The 23,157-nt window shown below is 43.2% G+C and overlaps 1 protein-coding gene across 2 annotated transcripts in view; it reads right to left on the reverse strand.

Annotated features, from left to right (window-relative positions):
* The window catches only part of LOC122661514 (nuclear pore complex protein NUP160), a 169,378-nt gene that overhangs the window by 7,934 nt on the left and 138,287 nt on the right, over positions 1–23,157 (reverse strand). For both annotated transcript variants that reach the window (XM_043856926.1, XM_043856925.1), the window contains exons 18-25: positions 19,921–19,989; positions 12,510–12,828; positions 12,229–12,360; positions 12,014–12,122; positions 11,845–11,916; positions 11,568–11,703; positions 6,375–6,482; positions 6,052–6,192 (exon numbers count right to left, since the gene is read on the reverse strand). In XM_043856926.1, coding sequence (XP_043712861.1) covers positions 6,052–6,192; positions 6,375–6,482; positions 11,568–11,703; positions 11,845–11,916; positions 12,014–12,122; positions 12,229–12,360; positions 12,510–12,828; positions 19,921–19,989 — 1,086 coding nt within the window. The remainder of the gene's footprint in view (positions 1–6,051; positions 6,193–6,374; positions 6,483–11,567; positions 11,704–11,844; positions 11,917–12,013; positions 12,123–12,228; positions 12,361–12,509; positions 12,829–19,920; positions 19,990–23,157) is intronic.

Below are 23,157 nucleotides of genomic sequence, written 5' to 3' on the forward strand. Positions count from 1 at the left end.
AGGGAGGAGGATTGAACAGGTTTGAAAAGAAAGAACTGGAAGCCTCATTGATGTCAGTGACAAAGGTGAGAGGGGTCCCATCAGGGGAGAGCAAAAGAGCATAGTTAGAGAACTTGCGAGATCTCGCCGAGTTTCCCGGTTTTTGGAAAAGCCGAGCCGAGACTGCCTATGAGTCTCAAAAGTGTAATATCTCGGCAAGATCTCGGTGAGATCTCGGATCTTGGTTGGATCTCGGTTGGATCTCAGTTTCGACCCATTATTTTAACCCACCTACCACTTAAATACCTTACCTAATTGGACAAAACTCGACATATCTCGACGAGATCTCAGGTCCAGATCTCGGGTTGACCCAAAGTTGAGGCTTCGAGTTGAAAAAAAAAAATGCACCAACTCGGCGAGATCTCGACTCGTCTCGGTTTTTCCAAGAGTCGAGTTGGTACCGAGACCCGAGTTTTAGTACCTTGCAAAAGAATGATGGAGTTGGAGTTAAGCCTAGCTTTCAACGATCTATGGAAATAGGCAGAATTGGAATCTCCAAGATCCAGCCACTTGATGCGGGATTTTTTGCGCAAGTAGCTTTCCTCAAGGGAAGAGAGGGAGGAGAGCTCATCGGAGAGCTTCTTCTCCTCAAGAGCAAGCCCGGGGTTGAGGGGATCCGACTGGAGCCTAGATTGGACAAGGGAGAGATTGGACCTGTAGGAGGAGAGTTGGGAAGGGATGTTGCCAAAGGTGGAGGTATTCCAACTTTTAAGGGCGGACTTGGTGTGGCAGAGTTTCCTGGCGAGGGCAATAAGGGGAAGAGAGGGGGAAGAGAGTGGGATGTGCCAAGCTTTCTAGATGGTGGGGGGTATAGAGGGTGGGAGGTCCACAACCTAACCTCAGACTTGATGTCAAGGACAGAGGAAAGTTGGGATCCATCACGGGCAATGAGAAAGGTGATGGAATTGGAGCTCAATCTGGCTTTTAAAGAATGATGGAAGAAAGCTATGTTTGAATCTCCAAGCTCCAGCCACTTAATACAGGATTTTTGGTAGAGAAAACTTTCTTCATTAGAGGCGGGGGAAGAGAGTTCTTTAGAAAGCTTTTTCTCCTCAGCAGCGAGCGAGGGATTGAGTGGATCTGATTGAAGGCGAGATTACACACTGGCCAGGTCGGATCGGCAAGAGGAGACCTAGGAAGGGATATTGCCAAAGGTGGAAGAGTTCCAAGATTTGAGGGCAGATTTGGTAAGACGAAGCTTTTTGGCGAAAGCAATGAGAGGGAGGGAGGGACGGGAATTTAGTGGGGTTCTAGGCTTTGAGGATGGTCGGGAGGTAAAGGGGATGAGATGTATACATGTTGAAAAATTTAAAAGGCTTGGGGCCAAAGGAGTACTGTTGAATAAGGAGGTGACAAGGGCTGTGGTTAGACAGACCTTGAAGAAGAAAATTGGCATGGGAATGGGGAAAGGTGAGAGCCAAGCTTCATTGATGAGGAAGCGATCTAGCTTGCAAGCAATTTGGTCTGGGCCCCCTCTGTGATTGTACCAAGTTAGGGGGGCTCCAGACCATCTAAGATCATCAATACTAGCTTCCTCAATGCAGTCATTGAAAGCATTGACAGAAAGGGAATCAGGAGGGCGACCTCCAATTTTCTCAGATTGAAATCTGACGACATTGAAGTCACCCCCAATCCCCCAAGGAAGGGATCCGGATCTGGCTTTAAGGAGAACTAAGTCATCCCAAAGGGAAGAACGGTCAGCAGCACGGTTGAAGCCATAAACCACTGTGAGGAAGAAGGAGAGGGAGGAGTTAGGGATGGAGTAAAAGAAGTGAATAAACTGTGGGGAGGAGTGGGAAAAGGAGATATGGATCTTGGAGGGGTCCCAAAGGATCCAAATACGCCCATTAGGAGAGTGGTTGTAGTTGGAGATGAAGGACCAAGAGGGGGCTATGGAAGCGACAATGCGAGGGGCATTGGCTTAGAGGACACGAGTTTCAAGAAGGGCGCAAAAAGATGAATGACAAGACTTGAAAAGGGTTTTAATTCCATGATGTTTGGCCAGGGAATTGAGATCTCTGACATTCCAAAAGAATCCTGCAGACATGGAAAACTAAAGGGGGTAGGGCGCCGAAGTCCTAGGGGGGATACTTTTGTACCTCCTGCGAAAGTACGCAAGGGTAGGGCGATGACGGGCAATGATGATGGCGTCAGAGGAGTTGACCAGCTCACAATGGGAAAGCAAAGGGGGAGGGGAAGGAGAGATCTGACCAGAAACAGGGGGGAGGGGGCTCTCATCTAACAAGGCAAGAAGGGAAAAGGGGTTTGAACAGGCGAAGGGGGGGAGTCAACGGGTAAGTTAGTGTTAAAGTTGTGGGGAGAGAGTCGGGTTGGGTGTTGAGACCCGTTGATGGTGTTGGTGGAAGAGGTGGATGGGTTGGGGTTAAGGATACGGTTGGGATAAAGATATTTTGGGGGGGGGTAGGATGGGGAGATTATAGGTAAAAAAAGAAGGGGCAGGTTTGGGTAAAGGTTGGGCCAGGTTAAAAGGGGTTAGGATTAGGGAAGTCAAAGGAGTAGATCGGTCAGGGTGTGCTGTGGGACCAGGGTTAAGGTGGGACCCAAGGTTAAGTGGAGGATTAGGTAATAGGGGTGGTAGGTGAGATCTGGGGATTGAAGAGGGGTGGTCGTAACAGGTAGAGAAAGAGGGCCTAACTTCAGATTGGCTTCGCGTATTCTCGAGGCTCCCAGCTAGAGAGGAGCATCTGGGGTTAAGACAAAAATGATCCCTTTTAAGATCTGCGACCAAGGAAGCCAGGGGTGGCAGAGCTCTAATCGTCAAAACATCCAGGCATGGAGAGGATATCTCGCTGGCAGTAGGTTCAACTGTGGAAAACTCAGCATTGCGACAAGGCGAATTGATCAGCCGAGATTCAGGTTCTACCGTCAGAGAACTTGATCGAAAACAGGGAGCAATCGATCTTGAAGATCTTGAAGTAACTAGAGGAGCCAGCCCATGGAGACCAAGGATCGAAGTTCCATCGGGATTTGCAGACTGAGAAGGAGCATTGCAGGTTGTCAGCGTAGATTCAGGCACAGGAATCGAGACTTCCCTACGCAACGGAGACTCAGAAATTGGAGCACAGTGTCAGTGGCGACGTCGATGGCGGAGGCGCACCTTGACCCTTCCTCTGCTATGGGTTCTAGAAAATCCAGAAGATGGGGGAGGAGTAGGGTAACAGGCGGCACCAGGAGAGCGACCAGGAGATGGAGTGGCGAGAGACTGAGGTATATCCAAGGTAGCATCAGGCGAAGGTCTTGAAGATGATGGAGCTTGAACCGATGATGGTTGAACCGAAGGAGCCAGGGGACTTGTAGGGGTGTGAACAGTAGTATCTTGATCTGAATGAACCAAATCATCTTTAGGGGAGACAAGAGGAGCTTTGCCAGAGCAGTCACGAGAGTTGTATCCAAACACCTTGCAATGGAGGCAGTGAGGAGGTAACCCATCAAACTTGATAGGCTATTCAAAGCAAAACCCATCTTCTTCCACGATGGAGATGGAGGAAGGCGGTGGGCAAGCAACAGAGACACCAACGCAAATTCTTGCGAAAGAGAGTCAATCCATTTTGAGAGTGCATACGTTAGAGTAAAGGGGGTGTCCCAGGACTGAACCAATTCTACTGAGGCATTCTTGACTCCAGTAGTGAAACGGTAGACTTGGCAAGGTAATCCCCAAGGGAATGGAGCTGAGGTCGACCTTGTGGAGCTGGATGTAGGGGCCATTGGCGGAGGAAGATAGGCTTGGAACCGAATAGCCACGGAGCGCCGTTCAGAGCTCGAGCTTTTGTTTCCTCAGAGAAGAATTTGAAAACAAAGACACCATTGTCAAGTAGGAAGATATCAAGGGAGCCATGAGCTTTCCACTGCTTAGAGAGAGAAGCCTTGACAATGTTGAATGAAGGCCTTGAGCCAAGGAAGTGTCCCATAAGGCACGATTGCCATTTGGAAATTTCTGGAGAGAGCAGGTTACTAGGGCAAAGAGTAAAGGAAACACCATCTTCAACAGAGGGCTATACAAATTGGAGGGAGAGGCCTGAGCTCGAGGAGGGAGGGTGAGAGAGAAGGGATGACCAGGTTTTTGGACCACCGGGAGGGGGTTGCTAAGGTGGCGAGGGTGGTTGAGGTGCTGGCGATGGTGGTGGCGGAGTCTAAGTTGGTGGCGGGGATAGTTGTAGTGTTGGAGATGGTGGCGAAGTCTAAGTTGGTAGCGGGAGCCGAGGGGATGGTGGTGGAGAGAGTGGAGGGTTCGGTGATGGTAGAGGGGGTGTGGAGGTTGGAGGTGGAGGAGGAGGTGAGGAGCTCATGGAGGAGGTTTCGTCAGAGTTAAGGTATTTAATCTTCAATCCTCCTTATCCCAATCACCTAAAATCTATATCTTAAACCAGCAAGGATCTTAGATCTCTGCTCGTCTAAGAAAATCAATGAAAAACTCATTCCCTTCTGAAAAAAGAACCACCAACCTACTTCCCCACTTCATGTGTAGGCCAAACCTACTTGAGTAATTGTCCTTTCTCAAGGAAGTTTGCCTCCATATTCTCATTATGGTTCAAACTTTTCACCACCAGTTGCTTGAAACTATGTTGATAATAGGTAAGAATCGTTGTCTATTTGGCAACTCCTAAATCATTTAATAGAGAATGAATAAAACAAAGTACTATTTGCAGACATTGGGTAACAAAACAATGAAGGAGACTCTATGCATCCCATAGCCATCTAAAACACTAGGTTATGCCTCCATCTTATCATTCTGGCTCCTTAAGAGAGATTTGCTAGTACCCGAGAGTGGCTTTGGATGGTCATGACTTTCACTGGCGACACTACCTACAACACCATAGGCAAGCTTGTATTCGGTGCTACCCTCGACCACATTTGGATGGAGAGGAACCTTAGGAGATGGACTTCCAACTCTCGTTCTTTTGCCCTGATTTGGAAACCCATCTCTTTGGAGGTTTCCTCTAAGCTCAGCCTTTGCCCCTTAAGGCCTTTTTAGACTCCGCAAGGAACAGGCATATTGTTGTTTCCTGGAGCCTAGATAGCACTCTACTGCGCTCCCGTTAGTGGGGCCCGGAGCTTCCCCCCCCCCCCTTGTATCTTCCCCTCCCCTGCTTTTCCCTTTCGCCCACCTCGGGCTTTGGTAATATACATTTTATTCACCAAAAAAAAAAAAAACCCCATTGAAGTCTCTAATCTTCTTATCTTCAACATTGATAATAGGTAAGAATCAGCATCCTTTTGGTCCCTCCAAAATGATTTAATGGAGAATGAATAAAGTGAATGGGGACTTAACTGTGGAGATATTAACAGAAAAGTGGAGGAACCTATGTATCCCATAGCCATCTAAAGCAATAGGTTTTGCCATCAAACCTTGAAGCAAAGAACAATTCTCTTTATTCCAAATCAGAAGCATTCCATAGTATATTAAAAAAAAAAAAAAAAAAAAAAAAAAGAAGAGAAACTAATCACAAACACTAGTTTGTAACCCGCTGGAAACCAAGGGTCACTTCTACTCAAACTAGGAAATCTTGTTAGGACTTAGGAATCCAACTAAAGTAAAATAAAAGAAGAAAACTCAAATCCTAAATCCCATTTTGTCTCTTTAACCCATTCCTACTATATTTGGGACTGAACTTAACACTTAAATTCCTAAAACATATAATATTCTAATCCTAGTCCAACTAAAACCACAAAAAACTAAACTGTAAAAGCAATAGAAAGATGTCCCATATGTAGAAACCGCTAGCCAGAAATCTGTCCAAGAGTGGATAGAGTTTCTCTGGCCTTCATCACATTGATAAAGTTCAATTATTCAAGTTCATAGAATATTTGTTGAAGAGGTTAAAGTATTTCTCTGCATCATCAAGAAAACATCGACATATAAAATGAGAAGACTATAGGAGAAACATGATAGCGAAATCAAATTTATTGCAAACCACTCTTATTTTCCCCTATGCTAAGCAACAGTAAACAATGATTTGACTGGAAGCATAAAAGATGGTAGTTACAACTTACAAGAAATGCAAGGGACTCTATGAACTCAAGGACCAGATTTGTAGCTTCTGCATATCGGGCATAATCAACATATAGTCGAAATAAAGATGCAGGGTCTGCTTCCTGTCCAGTCATCCCCCAACAAGTTGCCTTTCTTCCACCCTGTTACATCACATGAGCAAAAAGTATAAATGATGAAACCAGAAAATACAATAGAGAGAGAAGGGTTTTTTTTTATTTTTTTTTAAAGTACAGAAATTGCACATTACTAAGGCAGCATTCATCACGTTCCTGCAAATCTGAAACATAATTTGGTTATGCAGATTCTAAGCAGAGAAATTTACCTTGAACATATGTACTAGCCAAAGAGGCAATTCAATCTGAGGGTCCGTTTGTAGAAGGGTTTCAGCAACAATGACAGGTAATCGTGGGTGCAACTTCTTATATTTTTCCTGAAAATAATGATTATCACAGTGAAAACAATTAAGAGTGCAACTTGCCAAAAAAAAAAAGCAGAAATAGATAAGAAAGTCCATAATTCCACCAACTAGAAGTTCCAAGTTAACCCCCTTTTTAATATATGATGATATCCAGAGTCATCTTATAATAAAGTAATAATTTTATGGTCAAAACCATCGACCAAGGGATGCTGACCAATGCAAGGTCACACTTAGATGTTAGTCCCTTAACTATTTGGGGTTTTTCAGTCTATGAACCACTGCATTACAATTTCATGCTTAGCCTTTCTTGATTGATTCAGAGGGCCTAACCATGTCGATTGCATGATAGGCCTCACCAGAACTGTAGATCGATATTATCAGTGATCACAAACTAAATAGGAATTTTGGATCATTACATAGAGTAACAAGGATTATGAGATTATCTAGCGATTCGTCAATGAAAAAAAGTCTCAGATTATAAAACCATTTTGGATCTTAAAATATGATAAATGTACGCTCAATATCAGTAATTAATATATAGTTATCATGCTTGACAGAAAACATTCTTAATAATTTCATCTATTACTGAAGTTAGCAAAGCGAGGTGGCATGATGATTGCACCGGTTGAACAATCAACCAGCCAAGAAGCCAGGCTGATTCACACATCCAAACAGTGTCCACCTGGTTTTGAAAGCCATCTAACATTTCTTTTAAAAAGGAGCATTTTTGGAAGAGAAAATCAGATACAACCTCTTCAATATCATGATTCTAATCTACACAACAATACTATAACAGAAGCTGTTACATATGACACATGAACAATGTAAATATCACCAAAACATGTGCGGAAACCGATCGATTACTTTCAATTAGACATACTTGTGGTCAGATTGGATGGCATGGACCTAGACCAAAACGTACGAATACATCGGAATCTATAACTATACTGTTACTTCATATTGCAAACTTTGGCATGACAAATCCATATACAAAATGGACCCCACACCAAGTCATAGACACATCTGTTAGTAGATGAAGTAACAGAATAATATCCACATCATATCCGACACAGTACTTGAAATGTCAACCTCTTGATAACATACTCAGAAGTCAGAGACATGAGGAGACATTTTGCAGCAAAAACTTTTTAAAGCCCAACCAGGAGTACTATGTTTCTTATTGAGGCTAAAGGCTTCAAATAATCCAACAGAGTAATCTGCAAGCTTACATTTGTAGATACTATTCCAGAGGCTGGAGTAAGTTTAATGTAAGGGTATCAACCGGTACGGTTTTGGTAATACGGTACGGTACAGAAAATAAGTACCAGATACCGATACTGTACCGTACCGCATAATATGTATATTTCTAATACCGATAGGTACGATATATATATATGGTATAGAAAACAGTATGGATTCGGTATCAAAAACGGTTTCAAATTCGGTATTGAAAAAGGATCGTTATTAGAAAAGGATCGGTATTAGAAATACATAACCTGGTGGCTTTTGAGCAACCCAGACAGAATATTTGCACTACAAACTGGTTAGACCAGCAACAAATGACTAAAGCAGACTAAGCAGCCTTTAAAGATTAAGCAATTTCGACTATAACATGAAAAAGGATCCAAACAACTAAAACAAATCCACCAAATAACAAGTAGAAGAAGGATTGAAAGGTAAACAGAAGCTTCATACATCAATATTCTGGGTTATAATCATACTCGCAGGCTTAGTCGTTCTGGTTATCTACCTCTCATTCAAGCCTCAAATCCTCCATTTCGACGTCTCAAGTGTCACCCTCAATGCAGCTTACATCGACACAGACTCTTCACTTAACGCTGATCTCACCCTCCTCACCAATTTCACCAATCCAAACAAGAAGGTAAACGTGGACTTCAATTATATGGTCCTTCAGCTATACTACGAAAACACCCTCATCACCACTCGAGCCATCGATCCTTTCTCCTCGTCAAGGACAGAGTCAAGGTTTCACACCGTCGAGATGATCTCTATCCAAGTTGTTCTGCGGTTCTGCCAATGGAAGTCATGCAGAAGCTGAGGAAATTGTATGAGAAAGGGATTAGCGGCAGAGATCAGAGTTCAGAGTTCAGAGAGAGAGATTGAGAGGAAAAGGGCACATCTTAGCCGCAGAGAGAGAGAGAGAGAGTCACAATGAGCCGAAAGGAAGGGGAAAGGCCAAAAGGATGATTCGATGATGGCATTAGGGTTTTGGTTTTCCACTTTTCCAGTTTTCCGTTTTCAATTTCATATCCCTTAAGTTATAATTTCAATTTTACAATCTTACCCTCCAATACGGTATGTGTAAAACGGACAGCATCGGTACATACCGACGGTTTCAGCTTAGAAACCGATACCGTACCATAGGGAGGACAATACCGTTTTCTCAAACCGTACCGTACCGAATTTGTAACAGTACGGTTTGGTACAGTTTTATGCGGTTGGTTTCGGTTTCAGTATACAGTTTCAGTTTCAAATTGACACCCTTAGTTTAATGACCCTCTTCAGTACCACGATTGTCCACACTCTGAGGAATTCAATGGATTTGGTATACCGCATCTCATTGCAACAATTCTAAGGTTGATATGGATTGACAGTGAGCATTGCAGAAATTTGAAAATGAGAAAATTATACTCGAATCAAATCAAGCCTTCGGCAGCACTGAAGTAGAGAAATATAATGGGCACGGAAAGGTGATGTAGTTCAAAAGAACAAGGCCAGCAGCAAACCAGGCCATCAAATTGGGCCAAGAATGGACTACTATGTTTAATTTTGAGTGTCCAATGGGATATATGGGCCATGGGTTTAATATTTTTGGGGTTTATTATTGTAATAAGCCAGAGGACGGGCCTTCGTGCAACGATTAAGATTGCTCCATTGTGACCAAGAGATCATGGGTTCGAGTCTGGAAACCATAGTTGTCACGGCGGTTAGGTGACCCAAGGCGGTGGAGAGGGTAAAAAAGCAACGCGACATCAAGTAGGCGAACTAGGCGTCCACTAGGCGACCAAGATGCCAAAGTCGACCAAAGTGCCTGGACACCTAGGCAGCGCAGCGCCTAGGCGACGCCTTGACAACTATGCTGGAAACAGCCTCTCTGCGAAAGTAGGGCTAAGGCTGCGTACATTATGACCCTCCCTAGACGCTGCAGTGGTGGGAGCCTCATGCACTGGATACGCTCTTTATTATTGTAATAAGCCAATTCTATAAGCCCAAATACGAGAGATTTGAGTGATATACGGAACTGTAACAAACCCATCTTCCTCCGCCAGTGAGAACCCTACCTGCAACTCCACAAGGTTGACCTCAGTTCTATTCTCCTGTGTGTTGCTCTGCCTGGTCTTCCCCTTCACTACTGGAGCCCTGAACAACAACGACAACAACAAACGCAGTCTTATCCTAACTTAATGGGGTCGGCTACATGGATCCAAACAAACCAAATAAGGAAAACTGAGTTCCAACCAAAAAAACAAAAAAAAATAAATAAATAAAGAAATGATGGGAAAGAGAAGAGAAATGAAAAAAGAAAGATGAAATGTCTAGGTACAATTGGTTCAGTCATCGGGTTTCCTCTCTACTTTGATATGCGCACTAAAAGGATGGATCGTCTCCCCTTTGCAAGGATTCGACATCTCTGCTGATTCCCCCCCTTGTCCATCACCATTATTGAAGATGATGGGTTTAGCTTTGAGCAACCCATTAGTTATGATTGGCTTCCCCATACTGCAAGACCTTCGGCCACTCCAAATCCTGCTCCGATAAGGCCCCACTTGCTTCACCAATTACAAAGGAAATCCCTGATGCCTCTGCTGAAGCCCAGCCTGATGTCTCTGCTGGTACTCAGCCTAATTCGCATCACTCCATTGGTACCCCTTGTTAATGCTGTCTCCCAGCTCTATACCCGTCGCCTCATCTCCCACCTGCCTCTTACCATTGTAGACCGGGTCCTCGTACGAGGTCGGTCTTTGGGAATAATTGGCAAGCATTGATAATTATGTCTTATATATTACCATTGTAGATCGGGTCCTCGTATGAGTTGTGTAGGAATAATTGGCAAGCATTGATAGAGCTACAACAACAAAGGGATCCTATACAAGACTGAAAGAGTTGCATCAGCATGCTCTCCAGTATTCGATAATTATGTCTCATTTATTAAGACTTTACAATCTTGGCCCCCCAAAACTGCCTGTTAAAGCACTACTAAGTTATTAAACTTTGAAGAAAATAAACTCCAAAACCATGGAATTCAGGTGAAAATATATCCTTAAGTTCTGCAGCCTTTCCCCCCCACCGTTTTTCTGGGACTGCTAACAACAGAATATTTTATTTCAAAGGAAGAGGGATTCAAGTATTCAAGCAGAGGGCAATAAAAAAGAATCAAGAGTACAGAACAACAGAAATAGGGCCACCCAACCCAACACTCATCATATAGAAACAAGGCCTACACAAAAAGGTAGATCTCAAGTGAAATATAATCCCACCATTGCATTCAAACTTATTTGTGAGCACCAAAATCCTCATTTTTTTAACCCTTATCACATGTTTGAATGCTCTCAGATGCACTACTATCCCATCCTTATCCCTTTCTTTTTTACTAGGCCTCTGTAACTCCGGCAACTACTCATACTAACTTTTGTTTTGTGCCAATATTATCATCATCTTTATTATTCCTTATTGCAACATGATGTTGAGAGGGAGACCTCGGCGCAACGGTAAGGTTGCTCCATTGCGACCTAGTGGATGCGAGTTCACGTCGGGAAACAGACTCTCCACGAAGAGGGGGTAAGGCTGAGTACATTATAACCATCCCCAGACCCCGCAGTGGCGGGAGCCTCGTGAACTGGGTACGCCCTCTTTATTATCATGATGATGACGATTTAAATTGTTGTTGTGACCTTTATTGGTACTACTCTACTACTAATGCTATTAACTACCTGCTGGATGGTTTTTCTTTTTCCTCAGAAAGCTGCTCTCTCATGAATGTAAATGAAACTTTGAGTGGTTAGTCCGCCCTATTGGTTGTTCTATAAGCATATTTTAGGATGGCGAAACTTCAATGAGACTACATTATTTACGCACCAGATAAACTTCAAGTGCTTCCCACTGACAGTTCACACTCAACTGATGAGTAGAATGGCTTGATACAAAAGGACTGTGAGTAAACGTTTCATCTTCTGATGATGCCAACAAAAGACCATGTGTTCTGATATCATTCCTGAACATGAGCACAAAAAATTCCAATTATTGTCATGATCCCTGCGGGCAACCTGGTTTCAAAAATATTTACTAAAAAAATTATTCAGATATGAACTGGCCAGACAGAGAGCATCAAACACACATGGAACCTCTTTCATACCCTTTATATGGGGAACCTACTCCATTTGGGCAACATTTTTTTGATATAGCAACGAAGACTCGTTCAAGCTCCCTGCATGAATCAATTATAAATTTCAGACATAGATAAAGTAAATAAACACTACAAAAGTAAGGCATGGACTTGTAAAGCTTGCACACTAAATTCAAACCTTTTCAATCCTGAACCCTTTCGAAACTTCAGAAGAACTGTAAATGCCATATCATATAAGTCTGTCTGGACTAGCATATCCACTACATCTGATGGAAGTACTTGATTTCCTGAAGGCACAGAAACGTTTAAAGCATTGTGGATTGAATAGTCAGAAATATTATGAAAGGAACCCCCTTTTTTTTTCCAGGTGGAGATTGAAAATTTTAAACGAACCTGTAAATGTTGATTTCATATTTGCATGACAAAGTAAATATTGGGCTGATGTCAACAAAAACTCCTTTTCCATCTTCTCAATATCGATATAATATTGCAGGCCCTGAGCTTGAAAACCATTGCTGTCCATCGCTGCAAATTTGTAACATAACAAATTCACACAATTGTGTGATGAAAAAATATTTTGAACCAATTAAAGAATAGTATATTATGGAGGCAACCAACATATTCCCATGGTGACTACTAGAACAATTATGGAATCAAAGAATGTTCACACTTACAGCTCTCGTCCACAAATTTTCTAGGTCTTTTACTTGGATGGTGCTCATCCAGGCAAGAGTAATCTTCAATCTGAGGGTCAATCCAAGAATATGCAATATGAACAAGATGCAGAGCATTGATAGCTGCAGAGAGTCCATTAAGCCTCTCCTGCAGAGCCATGGGAATCTGCTGGTGCGCTTTTAAGGTTGCTTCACTTCTCACACGGTCTGAATATCGGTGTATGTAACTAGCTGCCCTCCGAAAGTTGTTTCGATGCATTTCAAAAGCATAAAGCAATTTGTATGGGTTTGGGTTTGCAGCAGAATCCGAGCGCTCCGCCTGCAGAGTTAAAAAGATGTCCATAAGGCTTTCACGGGATTTAAAATAAGGGGACAAATAAACAGCACTAGGGCTTGTGAACTCTGTTGCAAGATTACAGACCTTAGACATATCACAGACATTGAAAACATGGGCAAACGAGGGTGGGTGATGCAGATTCCCCCTGCGGGCTTAGCCCTCAAAGCTGGCCAAGCCTAAGCCTGCGACTTTCTTTACTGGTGGGGCCCTCGTAGGCTAGCCCAAGAAGTCACTAGAATATTTTAATGTGTCTTTTAGTATTCCTAAGTCTTTATTTGTTTTTAGCACTTGTCTTTTCCAACTCCTAAGCTTAGTTATTGAGTTCTTTTGAGTTTCTAGGTGCGTTAAAGAGTCTTTTTCAGTTTTCTATGATAGTCAAAGAGTCCATGGCTAAGTAATTAATGTTTTATTGTGGCTAAGTAATTAATGCTTTATTGTTTTTAGTTTCTAGGCCTTTATTACTTCAAGAGTTACCTTTTCTTTAAATACTACCTTTGTAGCCAACAAAGGTAACATTGAGATTGAATTGAAGAAATGAAACTGAAGCCTTGCTGGCCCAGTTATGCGTTGAGCATCCCCTCCCCCTCTCATGTTTTGGTGAGTTCTGTCTGTCTCCTACCCTCTCTCTCTCCCGTATTTTCTTCCCCTTATCTTCTTTAACTTTCAACCCATCATCTTCTTCTTCTCTTCTTGAATTTGACACTCCATCTTCCACCTGACCCATCATCTTTCCTCATCCCTACGGCACCCCTTTGCTACCCCTAAACCAAAACCTGATCTATTTCAGATCTTAGCCTTTCAACCTGCGCCAGTGGGTCCAAGTGATAGAGGACCCTCAAATTTAAGCGCAAACAAGCTCATGGAGTTTAAAGTTTCATATAATTACAAAAAACACTACTTCATAATAATGGAATGAATTTAGTGAACTTCTTGTAACATATTCCATCACTTAGGGATACTTTCCCTACTTGTTTGGTGCTGAAACTAGACAAATAAGATGGGGGTGGCTTCCATCCAGGGGTAGAGCCAGTAATTTTTTGTTCCTTTGGGGGTGGAGGGGGGGGGTTCAACAAATGCTCATCAATTGGTTTAAGACCTATTCAAGTCTGGTTCAAATTTGAATTTGGGCTAGTATTTAATGTTATCTTTTGTTGGATTTGTTATATACTCTTACCATTCAAAGGGCTAATGCAATCAATCCAACCACTGGATGGATGGATAATTTACGGTCAAATATCTTTGTCCATCTCAACATGGTCAGATGGTCTACTATTTATTGGATTTTCTCCTGTTGTACTTTTAGTTAGTATTTCATGAATGGAGAGCCAATGTGACAATTGTTACCATTATATATAAATGAGATTCTGCTAGCTGGCAATGGAGTAAATTTCGAAGCCAAATCCATCATATGACCTACCAAGTATTGAAAATTACCCCTTGCTAAATTAGTTGTTGCGGAAACCTTGTCCAAAATTATGTGCCGCTTGTGCCATAAGGCGTAACACTTTCGGGTTGAACCTTAGTGAAGGTGATGCGGGCGACCTGCCTACAAATTGTGAAATCCAACTCTCTGTCCATGAGGCAAATAAAAGCATGCACTTACCTACTCTTGCAAGCAATATAGAAGCATGCCCTCTTGGGTGAGACCCTCCCCCCCTCTCCCCCTTTCGGTTGCAATCCCCCTGGCTCGTTGCTATCTTCTTACCTACTCTCGCAAGCGAAATAGAAGCATGCCCCCTCAGGTATCGCCGCTCAACCCCTTCTAGTTCTCCATGTGTGTAAGAATTATTTGGAATATCAGGGATCTTAATTCCTTGGCCAAACATGCTGAGATTCGCTCTCTCATTAAATCCAAAAATGCTTCTTTTTGTGCCCTTCTCGAAACTAGAGTCCTCCAAGAAAATGCCCCCCCGCATTGTTTCTTCCATCGCCCCCTCTTGGTCCTTCCTTTCCAACTATGATCACTCCCCTAATGGTTGTATTTGGATCCTTTGGGACCCTGCAAAAATTCACATCTCTTCCTCATTCTCCTCTTCCCAAATTCTGCACCTGCATTTCTCCCTCCTCAATCCCTCGTCCTCTCTCTTCCTCTCGGTGGTCGCCCCCTTGATCTCCCCTTGGTCAATGCCTTTAATGATTACATCGACGATCTTGGGATCAAGGTAGTAAAACTCGGGTCTCGGTACCAACTCGGCTCTTGGAAAAACCGAGTTGAGTGGAGATCTCGCCGAGTTGGTGCATTTTTTTTTCCGTCAAGTTAGGTAAATACATAGTAGATGGGTCATTTCCATGGGCCAACCTGAGATCCGAGATCTCACCGAGATATGTCGAGTTCTATCGAGTTAGGTGAGGTATTTAAGTGGTAGGTGGGTTAAAAAATGGGTCGAAACCGAGACCCGAACCGAGATCCGAGATCTCGACGAGATATTGCACTTTTGAGACTCGCAAGCAGTATCATCTTGGTTTTTTCAAAAACCGAGAAACTCGGCGAGATCTCGAACTATGCTTGGGATCAATGATCTTAGATGGTCGGGTTCTCCCTTTACCTGGCAGAATAAGAGAGTTGGACCAGATAGGATTGCATGTAAAATTGATCGTTTTCTCACTAATCATGCTTGACTTTCCCTTTTCCCGAACTCTCATGCCTCCTTCCTCCTTCCTGGTATGTCTGATGACAGCCCTTGTCACCGTCTCATTCAACCCTATACCTCCTTTGGCCCAAAGCCATTCAAATTCTTTGACATGTAGTCTTCCCATCCCCTCTTCCTCCCCTCCGTCAGTGAGGCCTGGTCCAAGCCTGTTCATTGCTTCTCTCTCCCTCTCCTTGCTTTTGCAAAAAAGCTTCGTAATACCAAAGCTGCTCTCAAAGTTTGGATTTCCTCCATCTTTGGCAACATCTCCTCCTGTCTTTCCTCTTGCCGTTCTGATCTCTCCCCTGTCCAATCCCAGCTCTAGCTGGACATGCTCAACCCTCTTCTCGCGGAGGAAGAGAAAAGGCTCTCATCTGAGCTGTCCTCTCTCTACACCCAAGAAGAGAGTTTTCTCTGCCAGAAATCCCACATTAAATGGCTTGAACTTGGAGACTCCAATACGGCTTACTTCCACCGTTCTCTGAAAGCCCGCTCCAATTATAACTCCATCACCATGCTCCTGGCTTCGGATGGCACCCCCATCACTAATGCCTTAGACATTACAAATCAAGCCATCTCATTTTTCTCCTCTCCTCTGCCCCCTCCCTCCTCCCTCCTCCCTCCTCCTCCCCCATCCCCCTAACCTCATCAATAAATTTGTCCCCTCTTCCTCTTCGGATCTCCTCCAATCCATTCCCTCGGATGAGGAAATCCTTGCTGCAGTCCTCTCGCATAAACCCAATCGAGCTCCAGGTCCTAATGGGTTTAGTATGGGTTTCTTCTCGGCTAGTTGGGACATCATCAAAGATGATCTCATTAAAGCCATCCACAACTTCTTCTATAATCCCAACCAGCTCCCCCATATTAACCAAACTTTTCTTTGCCTTATCCCCAAAAAAGAGGGAGCCTCTTCCCTGTCTAATTTCCGGCCTATCTCCCTTTGCAATCTTCTCTCTAAATTCATAGCCAAAATCTTGACCAACCGGCTTCAGTTGGTGTTTCCTTCTTTAGTTAGCCCGAACCAATCGGCCTTCATCTCGGGTAAAAGCATTGCCGACAATGTTCTGCTTTGTGCGGAGATTGTCCAGGGTTTTGACCGCAAATCTCACTCCCCCGCTGCCCACTTGAAAATTGACATCCATAAAGCCTTTGACTCCTATAGGTGGGATTTCATTTGTGATGTCATGACTCAGATGGCCTTTCCTCCTGTCTTTGTCCGCTGGATCCATTCCTGCATCTCTTCACCCTCCTTCTCGGTCATCGTCAATGGCTCCCCCGGGGTTTTTTTCCCCTCCAAAGTGGGAATCCGCCAAGGCTGCCCCCTTTCTCCTTTCCTCTTCTCCCTTGCTCTAGAGGTCCTCTCTAGAAGCATCGAAGCTAAAACTGACCAACACCTTATCTCCCCCATCCCCAAATGCAAAAGCCACCTTGCCTTTGCAGATGATCTTATGATCTTCTCCAAGGCTTCCCCCCTCCTCCATCTCTTCCATCATGTCTTCCCTCCACCTCTTTGAATCTCTCTCGGGTTTGCGCATTAACCTCTTAAAATCGCAAATCTTTTTTTCCGAGGTCTCCAATCAGGTCAAAGCCTCTCTCCTCGGCTTGTCTGGGTTTTTTCATGGTTCCCTTCCCATGAAGAACCTTGGCCTTCCCCTTATTCCTTCAAGATTGACCGGCCACCACTGCAACCCCATGTTAGCTCTCATCCGCAAGAGGCTTTAACTTTGGAAGGGCAAATTCCATTCCTATGAGGGTAGGATAGTTCTAATCAAATCCGGTCTCCAATCCTCCTACATCTACTGGTGTGGGATCTAGGGGCTTCCTCAATCCTCAATCGGAGATATGAAATCTCTTTTCTGTGGTTTCTTTTAATTCCTCCACACAATCAGCTGGGCAGCAATCTACCAACCCAAATCTGAAGGAGGCCTGTGCATCCGTCGTATTCGTGATTACAATATTGCAGGCCTCCTCAAGCTAATCTGGAAAATCTCCTCCAAGCAGGACTCTATTTGGGTTAATTGGGTTTACTCTGACCACCTCAAAAATGATTCAATCTGGACTGTTCCCCAGCCTGCGGACCCCTCTTGGGTCTGGTAAAAAATTCTTCTCCTTCGTCCCCTTGCCCTTAGTGCCACCTCCTCTATGATCGTTGATGGTACCTCCATCTCTCTCTGGCTTGATCCTTGGCATCTGGCTGGAGTCCTTTTCAACCTTCTTGGCATGATTTGGAAAGCCATCTTTTTTTATGTTAGCTCTAGGCTTCATTTGCTTCCCCATAGATCTCTTTTAGACTCCCCAAGGAACAGGCACACTGTTGTTTTTTTTTGGTGAATAAATAAATTATCGAACCCCAGGAGGGGGCAAGGAGGAGAAAGAGGGGGGGATATACAAGGGGAAGGAGGGGGGAGGGGGGGGGGAAGGAAACACAAAATCAGGCCATCCTTAATGAGGTAGGAGGCTGCGAAAGAGAGCTGTCTAAACCCCAGGTAACAACAATATGCATGTTCCTTGGGGTGCCAATAATGGAACGATAGGGGATAGAGCTTAGCTTGGAGGAGACATCAAAAGAGATGGCTTTCCAAATCAAGTCAAAGGAACGAGATTTGGAAGTCCATCTCCTAAGATTCCTTTCCATCCATATGTGGTAAACAATGGAGCCAAAAACAAGCTTTCCTACAGTGTCACAGAAAGTGCTACCTTTGAAGGTCTTGTCCGACCAGTGCCACTCTCGATCAAAGGGCAAGTGTCTCCTGCCACGGGGTCAAATGGACAAGAGGGCTTTTTTCCAGATGGTGGATGAAAAGGGGTAGGTAAGGAAAAGGTGGTTAGTGTCCTCAAAACCATTCCAACAAAAAATGCAAGAGAGGGGGGGGGGGGGAGGGGACAGAGATATGGCGATGCAGGAGGAAGGCTTGGGTTGGGAGGCAAAGGTTGAGGGATCTCCAGACCGTGAAGCTATGGTAGGGGATGAGGCCTTTGAACCAGACTAGATTGAGCCAAGGTACATGAGGGCAAGGGTTACGAGTAAAGTTCCAAGCTGAGCTAAAGCTAAAGCGGCCGTTGGGGGAGGGGAGCCAAATAACCTTATCCGCAAGAGCCGGGGGGGAGGTAAGCAGGGGGAGGGTTGACCAGATCTGGGAGAGTATAGGGATATGGGGGGAGGGGGGAGACCAGGAGCCAAGGGAGATGATGGAGGAGAGGGGGGCAAATTTGGGGATGCCAGAGGAGTAGATTGATCTAGCTCCAAAGACGTTGTAGAGAATTCCTAGGGGGTGCCAGGGATAGAGCCAAAGAGAGGTGGAGGATCCATCTGCAATAGATGTGGAGATGGCTCTAAGGGCAAGAGGCCGAAGGAGGAGAATCTTGCGCCAGACCTAAGAAGAGTCGGAGTGAGTGGGAACAGTCCAAATGGAATCATTTTTGAGAAGATGGGAGTAAACCCAGTTGACCCAGATGGAGTCATGCCTAGAGGAGATTTTCCAGATGAGCTTCAGGATTCCGGCGGTATTGGAATCGAAGATGCGGCGAATGCCTAAGGCCCCTTTAGCCTCGGGGAGGCAGATGGATTTCCAACTGATTGGATGCAGGAATTTGGAGGCTTCTTTCCCTTTCCAGACGAAGGCACATAAGAGGTTTTCCATGGCTTTGATAGTGGCATTGGGGAGCCCATAGATGCCACACTAGTAGAAGTAAGAAGATTGGAGAACCGATCTAATGCATTCAAGCCCATAGGCATATTGTTGTTACCTGGGGTTTAGATTCTTCTCTCCTTTGCTCTCCTAGCCAGGCCCTCTAGGTCTGTGGCTTTGTTTTGTATAGCTCACCCCCCCTCCTTTTCCCCCGTGTATTTCCCCCCCCCCTTCTTTCCCCTCCCTTGCCTTTGGAGTTTTGGTAATGAATTTTTATTCACCCCAAAAAAAAAAAAAAAACATGCACTTAGTGATATAGATATTCCACTTTAGGAGCTCTTCTAGACAACCACACCCTATGTTACTATAATATAGTTATATTACTCTAGGATCCACCAAACAAGCTTCTTTAATAACTCATAAGCTACATTAAACATTTTTCCCCTCATCTGACATCTGAGGGCATATTTTCAGTCCACTTACTATAATACAAAAAATTCCAAAATACTTTTTTTTTGGGGGGGGGGGGGGGTGGGGAGGGATACCTTTTAGGTTATAAATATGGGCCCCACCCTCCCACCACTACCCTATTATATCCTCTGAACTTGGGGGGCCATGGCTCCCCTTAGCCCCCTTGGCTCCACCCCTGTTTCATCATCACAAGGAGTCAAGGAGCCATCCCTATGTTGTAATGTGGCAAGTTGGCATAAGGCAAAGTTCACAAATCCTAGGACATTAAAAACCTTCCAAATAAATAATAGATCCAATAAGAGAAGCTCATAAAGGATACATAAAAACTTGTAACCTGGACATACCTTCCACACAAGCTCTTGTCTCACCTTTTCTGCTAACCCAATAAATGGTAGTTGACCATCACAAAGAGTCTGCAACAAATAAAAAATGCAGTGCTCTTACATGTCAAACTAGTAAACAAGGTTTGGTTCAACTTTTCATAATATATCGAAGGAATTAGTGGCAAGGCAATTAAATGGTATCCTTGTCACTAGACAAACTGTTTGAAACACAAACTCAGACGACATAGCAATCACAAATCTTCCCATGAAAAAAGAAGACATTCAGGTTGCTATAACAAATATACATTCAATTTGCAGGCACGTAAACACTACAGTCCTATTATAACCTGCAATGTCTGTTCCCACTTACTAATTTTTTTTCTTAAGGCAAAAAGAAAGTAAGAATTTTTCATTCAAAAGAATGAGTATAATTACAATTAATATTGGATCCACCAAACCCCAAGTACTTATAAATCATGAACTCAACTATAAAGAAGACGGAAAATCTAGAAAATCCCAATCATGCAGCAAAGAAGCCACCTGGAAGCAAAACTATTCCACAAGTTCTTTACATGTGGGAGCTTAATTGATTATATACACCTGTAAATAGCAGCAAGAATTCTGGAGGAATCTTTAGGTTCGTCTACAGAAACCATTCTATTCTCCTTGCATAGGCACCAAATCACACCTTCTTGTAAAAATTCAAGACACACTGCCTCTATCACCAAAGGGACTCTTTGGCCACCAAATGAACAACCTCTTAACACTTGCAGGCCAAGCCATAAGTACACCAAGAAAACATAAAGCATATATCCACATCTTTCATGGTACTTCTAAATAACAGATGTAGCATCTATTAGCTAGGTGCCGACACTTATTGAGGCTAACACGCAAGCAATGGACCAATAGTAGCTACTGTTGGAGGAGCTTTTTTTCTTCCAACCTGTTGGCAGTATCGTGGGTTAAAAAGAGAGAATGAGAGAATGAGAGAATGAGAGAATGAGAGAAAATAATGTGTTGTATTCATTGATAGGCAAGCCCCTCTATTTATAATCGAGGGGAAATTACAAAGAGACTAAACTAGGTGATGTGGGACTAAAACCCACATAGCCCACTTGCACTTAATAACATAAGAAGAATAAAACTACCCCAACAAGACCAGAATACCCCCACAGTTTTCTGGATTACATATTCCAACACTCCCCCTCAAGCTGGATTATACAAATAAGCAAAGAAAGAAGATCCAACTTGAACTAAAGCAAAAATAACTCCTAATAATGCGAACACTCCCCCTCAAGTTGGCGTATATAAAGTACTAATGCCCAACTTGAACAAAAAAAGGGGAAAAAACGAAGTTGTAGCAAAATCCAGCTTAACAGATGAATGCAGCTCCCAAATAAACCTACAAGAACTTGAAAAAAATAGGTCTTCAAAACCTGGGCAGACTTGAACAGCAAACTTTCACCAATCTTTAACAGCTGTCCAGTGATGAATCTCTGACTGATAATCTTGAAGATAAGCAACTAGGGCAGCAAGCAGATGAATCAAGCAGCAGAAAAGATCAAGCAGTGGAAAAAATCAACCCAACTGTAGAACCTCATATAGGCAGGCAATAACCAAACATCTTCAATACTTTAATACTTCAATCTCCCCCTTACGGCAAACTCAACCCAATAACAAAGTAGCTACCCATTGGCAATGGTGAAAACTTTGATCTTCTATGTTTTGCACCAAGTGTTTCTGCAAGTTCTGCTTCTACAATGTCTGCAGGTGTACTGTACATAATCCCCCCCTCACGTGTAGTACACGTGAACATAACAGAGATTGTGTAAGAGATAGGGCAAAAACATAATATTCCAGAATTTTCCAAGAGGTGCTAAAGGTAATGGAAAAGAAAGAAATGACAAATTAGAGAATACCATTAACTTCCAAAGGGGTTATAGGTATATGCTAAAGGTATGTTTTGGGAGGTAGTGAAGTGAAAAGAGCAGCAGGATAATGAACCATGGACAAAAACAATGCAACAAAGTAATCTTCAACCTTATTTAATCGATCCAACTAATTCCAAAACACCAATCTCTAATGATCATATCTGAATTATAAAAAAAACAGGTCTGATTTTTAAAAGGAGAAGGCACTATTCTTCAAAAACTTGATCGATCTTTACACAAGGAAAGTGTGCAAAACTCCAACTTATATACTCCCACATGCTAAATAGAACTGACGAAGATATCTGGACAGAATTGATGTAATAAACTTCAACAAAAACTTGGATCAGATCTTAATTAGTGAACAATGCTAGGATCAAGCTCCCAATGTAAGCCGGATATGAACCAAAAAAGCTTCACATAACTGAATAGGGTCGTAGTTGCAACCAATAACCTTGGAACACATTGTTGTAATACCAAATAAGCTGATCTCTAGGGTAGTAGATTCAAGTCTTCAATAATGAAAGAAATTTGATCTCCAATAGTAGGATACTCAGTTTCAATAATAGGGCAACAGTAGTCCACATGAAGGCAGCAGTAACATGTCAACCAGTCATGCTTACAGAAGCCAATCAATAGAACCAGCAAGGTAGGTAGTAAAGCTCAACAGAACCAGCAAATATAAGATAATCACTCAATAGATCCAATAGGTAGCTGAAGTAGCCAGCCACATAAAAACAAGGAAAATACATTGATAATTGGAAAAATCGAGCCATACGAATGAACCTGAATTTTTTTCCAAAAATAACTGATGAATGATGCTGAAATATGGGTTGAATACTCCTCTGATATGTATAAGACTCTCCTCAAAATATGAGCTTGCTAGGAAAACCCTAACCCTAAAATCGATTGTTGTCTAAAACCCCGAAATTGAGATCTATTTAGGGAAAGAGGGCTATAATTGTTGATGTAAACATGTAATAGATACTGACCAAGGCTGCTAGAATGGAACCTCCAAGGTGAACAATCAATCTCCAGTAAGAGTGAGACCTGATCTTCAAAGGGGAGAGACTCCAAAAAATCGCAGAAGTAGAGCAGGGCAGCATTACAACACTACACCAGCATAAAGGATCTTCTTCAAGCCTTGAACTGATGTAGGAGGTTCTCTTTTAATGTTAGAACCACCTCCAAAGCACTCAAACAGCAACAAACATCCCTAGCCCAAATCGATTTTTATCAGGGTTTTGGAAAACCCTAAAAAGAAGAGATCGATTAGGGTAGGGGTCTTCAAAAAACTTGGATAGGTGCAATATTGAGGTCGATTGGTCCT

This window comes from Telopea speciosissima, chromosome 5 (assembly GCF_018873765.1).
Source record: "Telopea speciosissima isolate NSW1024214 ecotype Mountain lineage chromosome 5, Tspe_v1, whole genome shotgun sequence".
In the NCBI taxonomy this organism is placed as follows: Eukaryota; Viridiplantae; Streptophyta; class Magnoliopsida; order Proteales; family Proteaceae; genus Telopea; species Telopea speciosissima.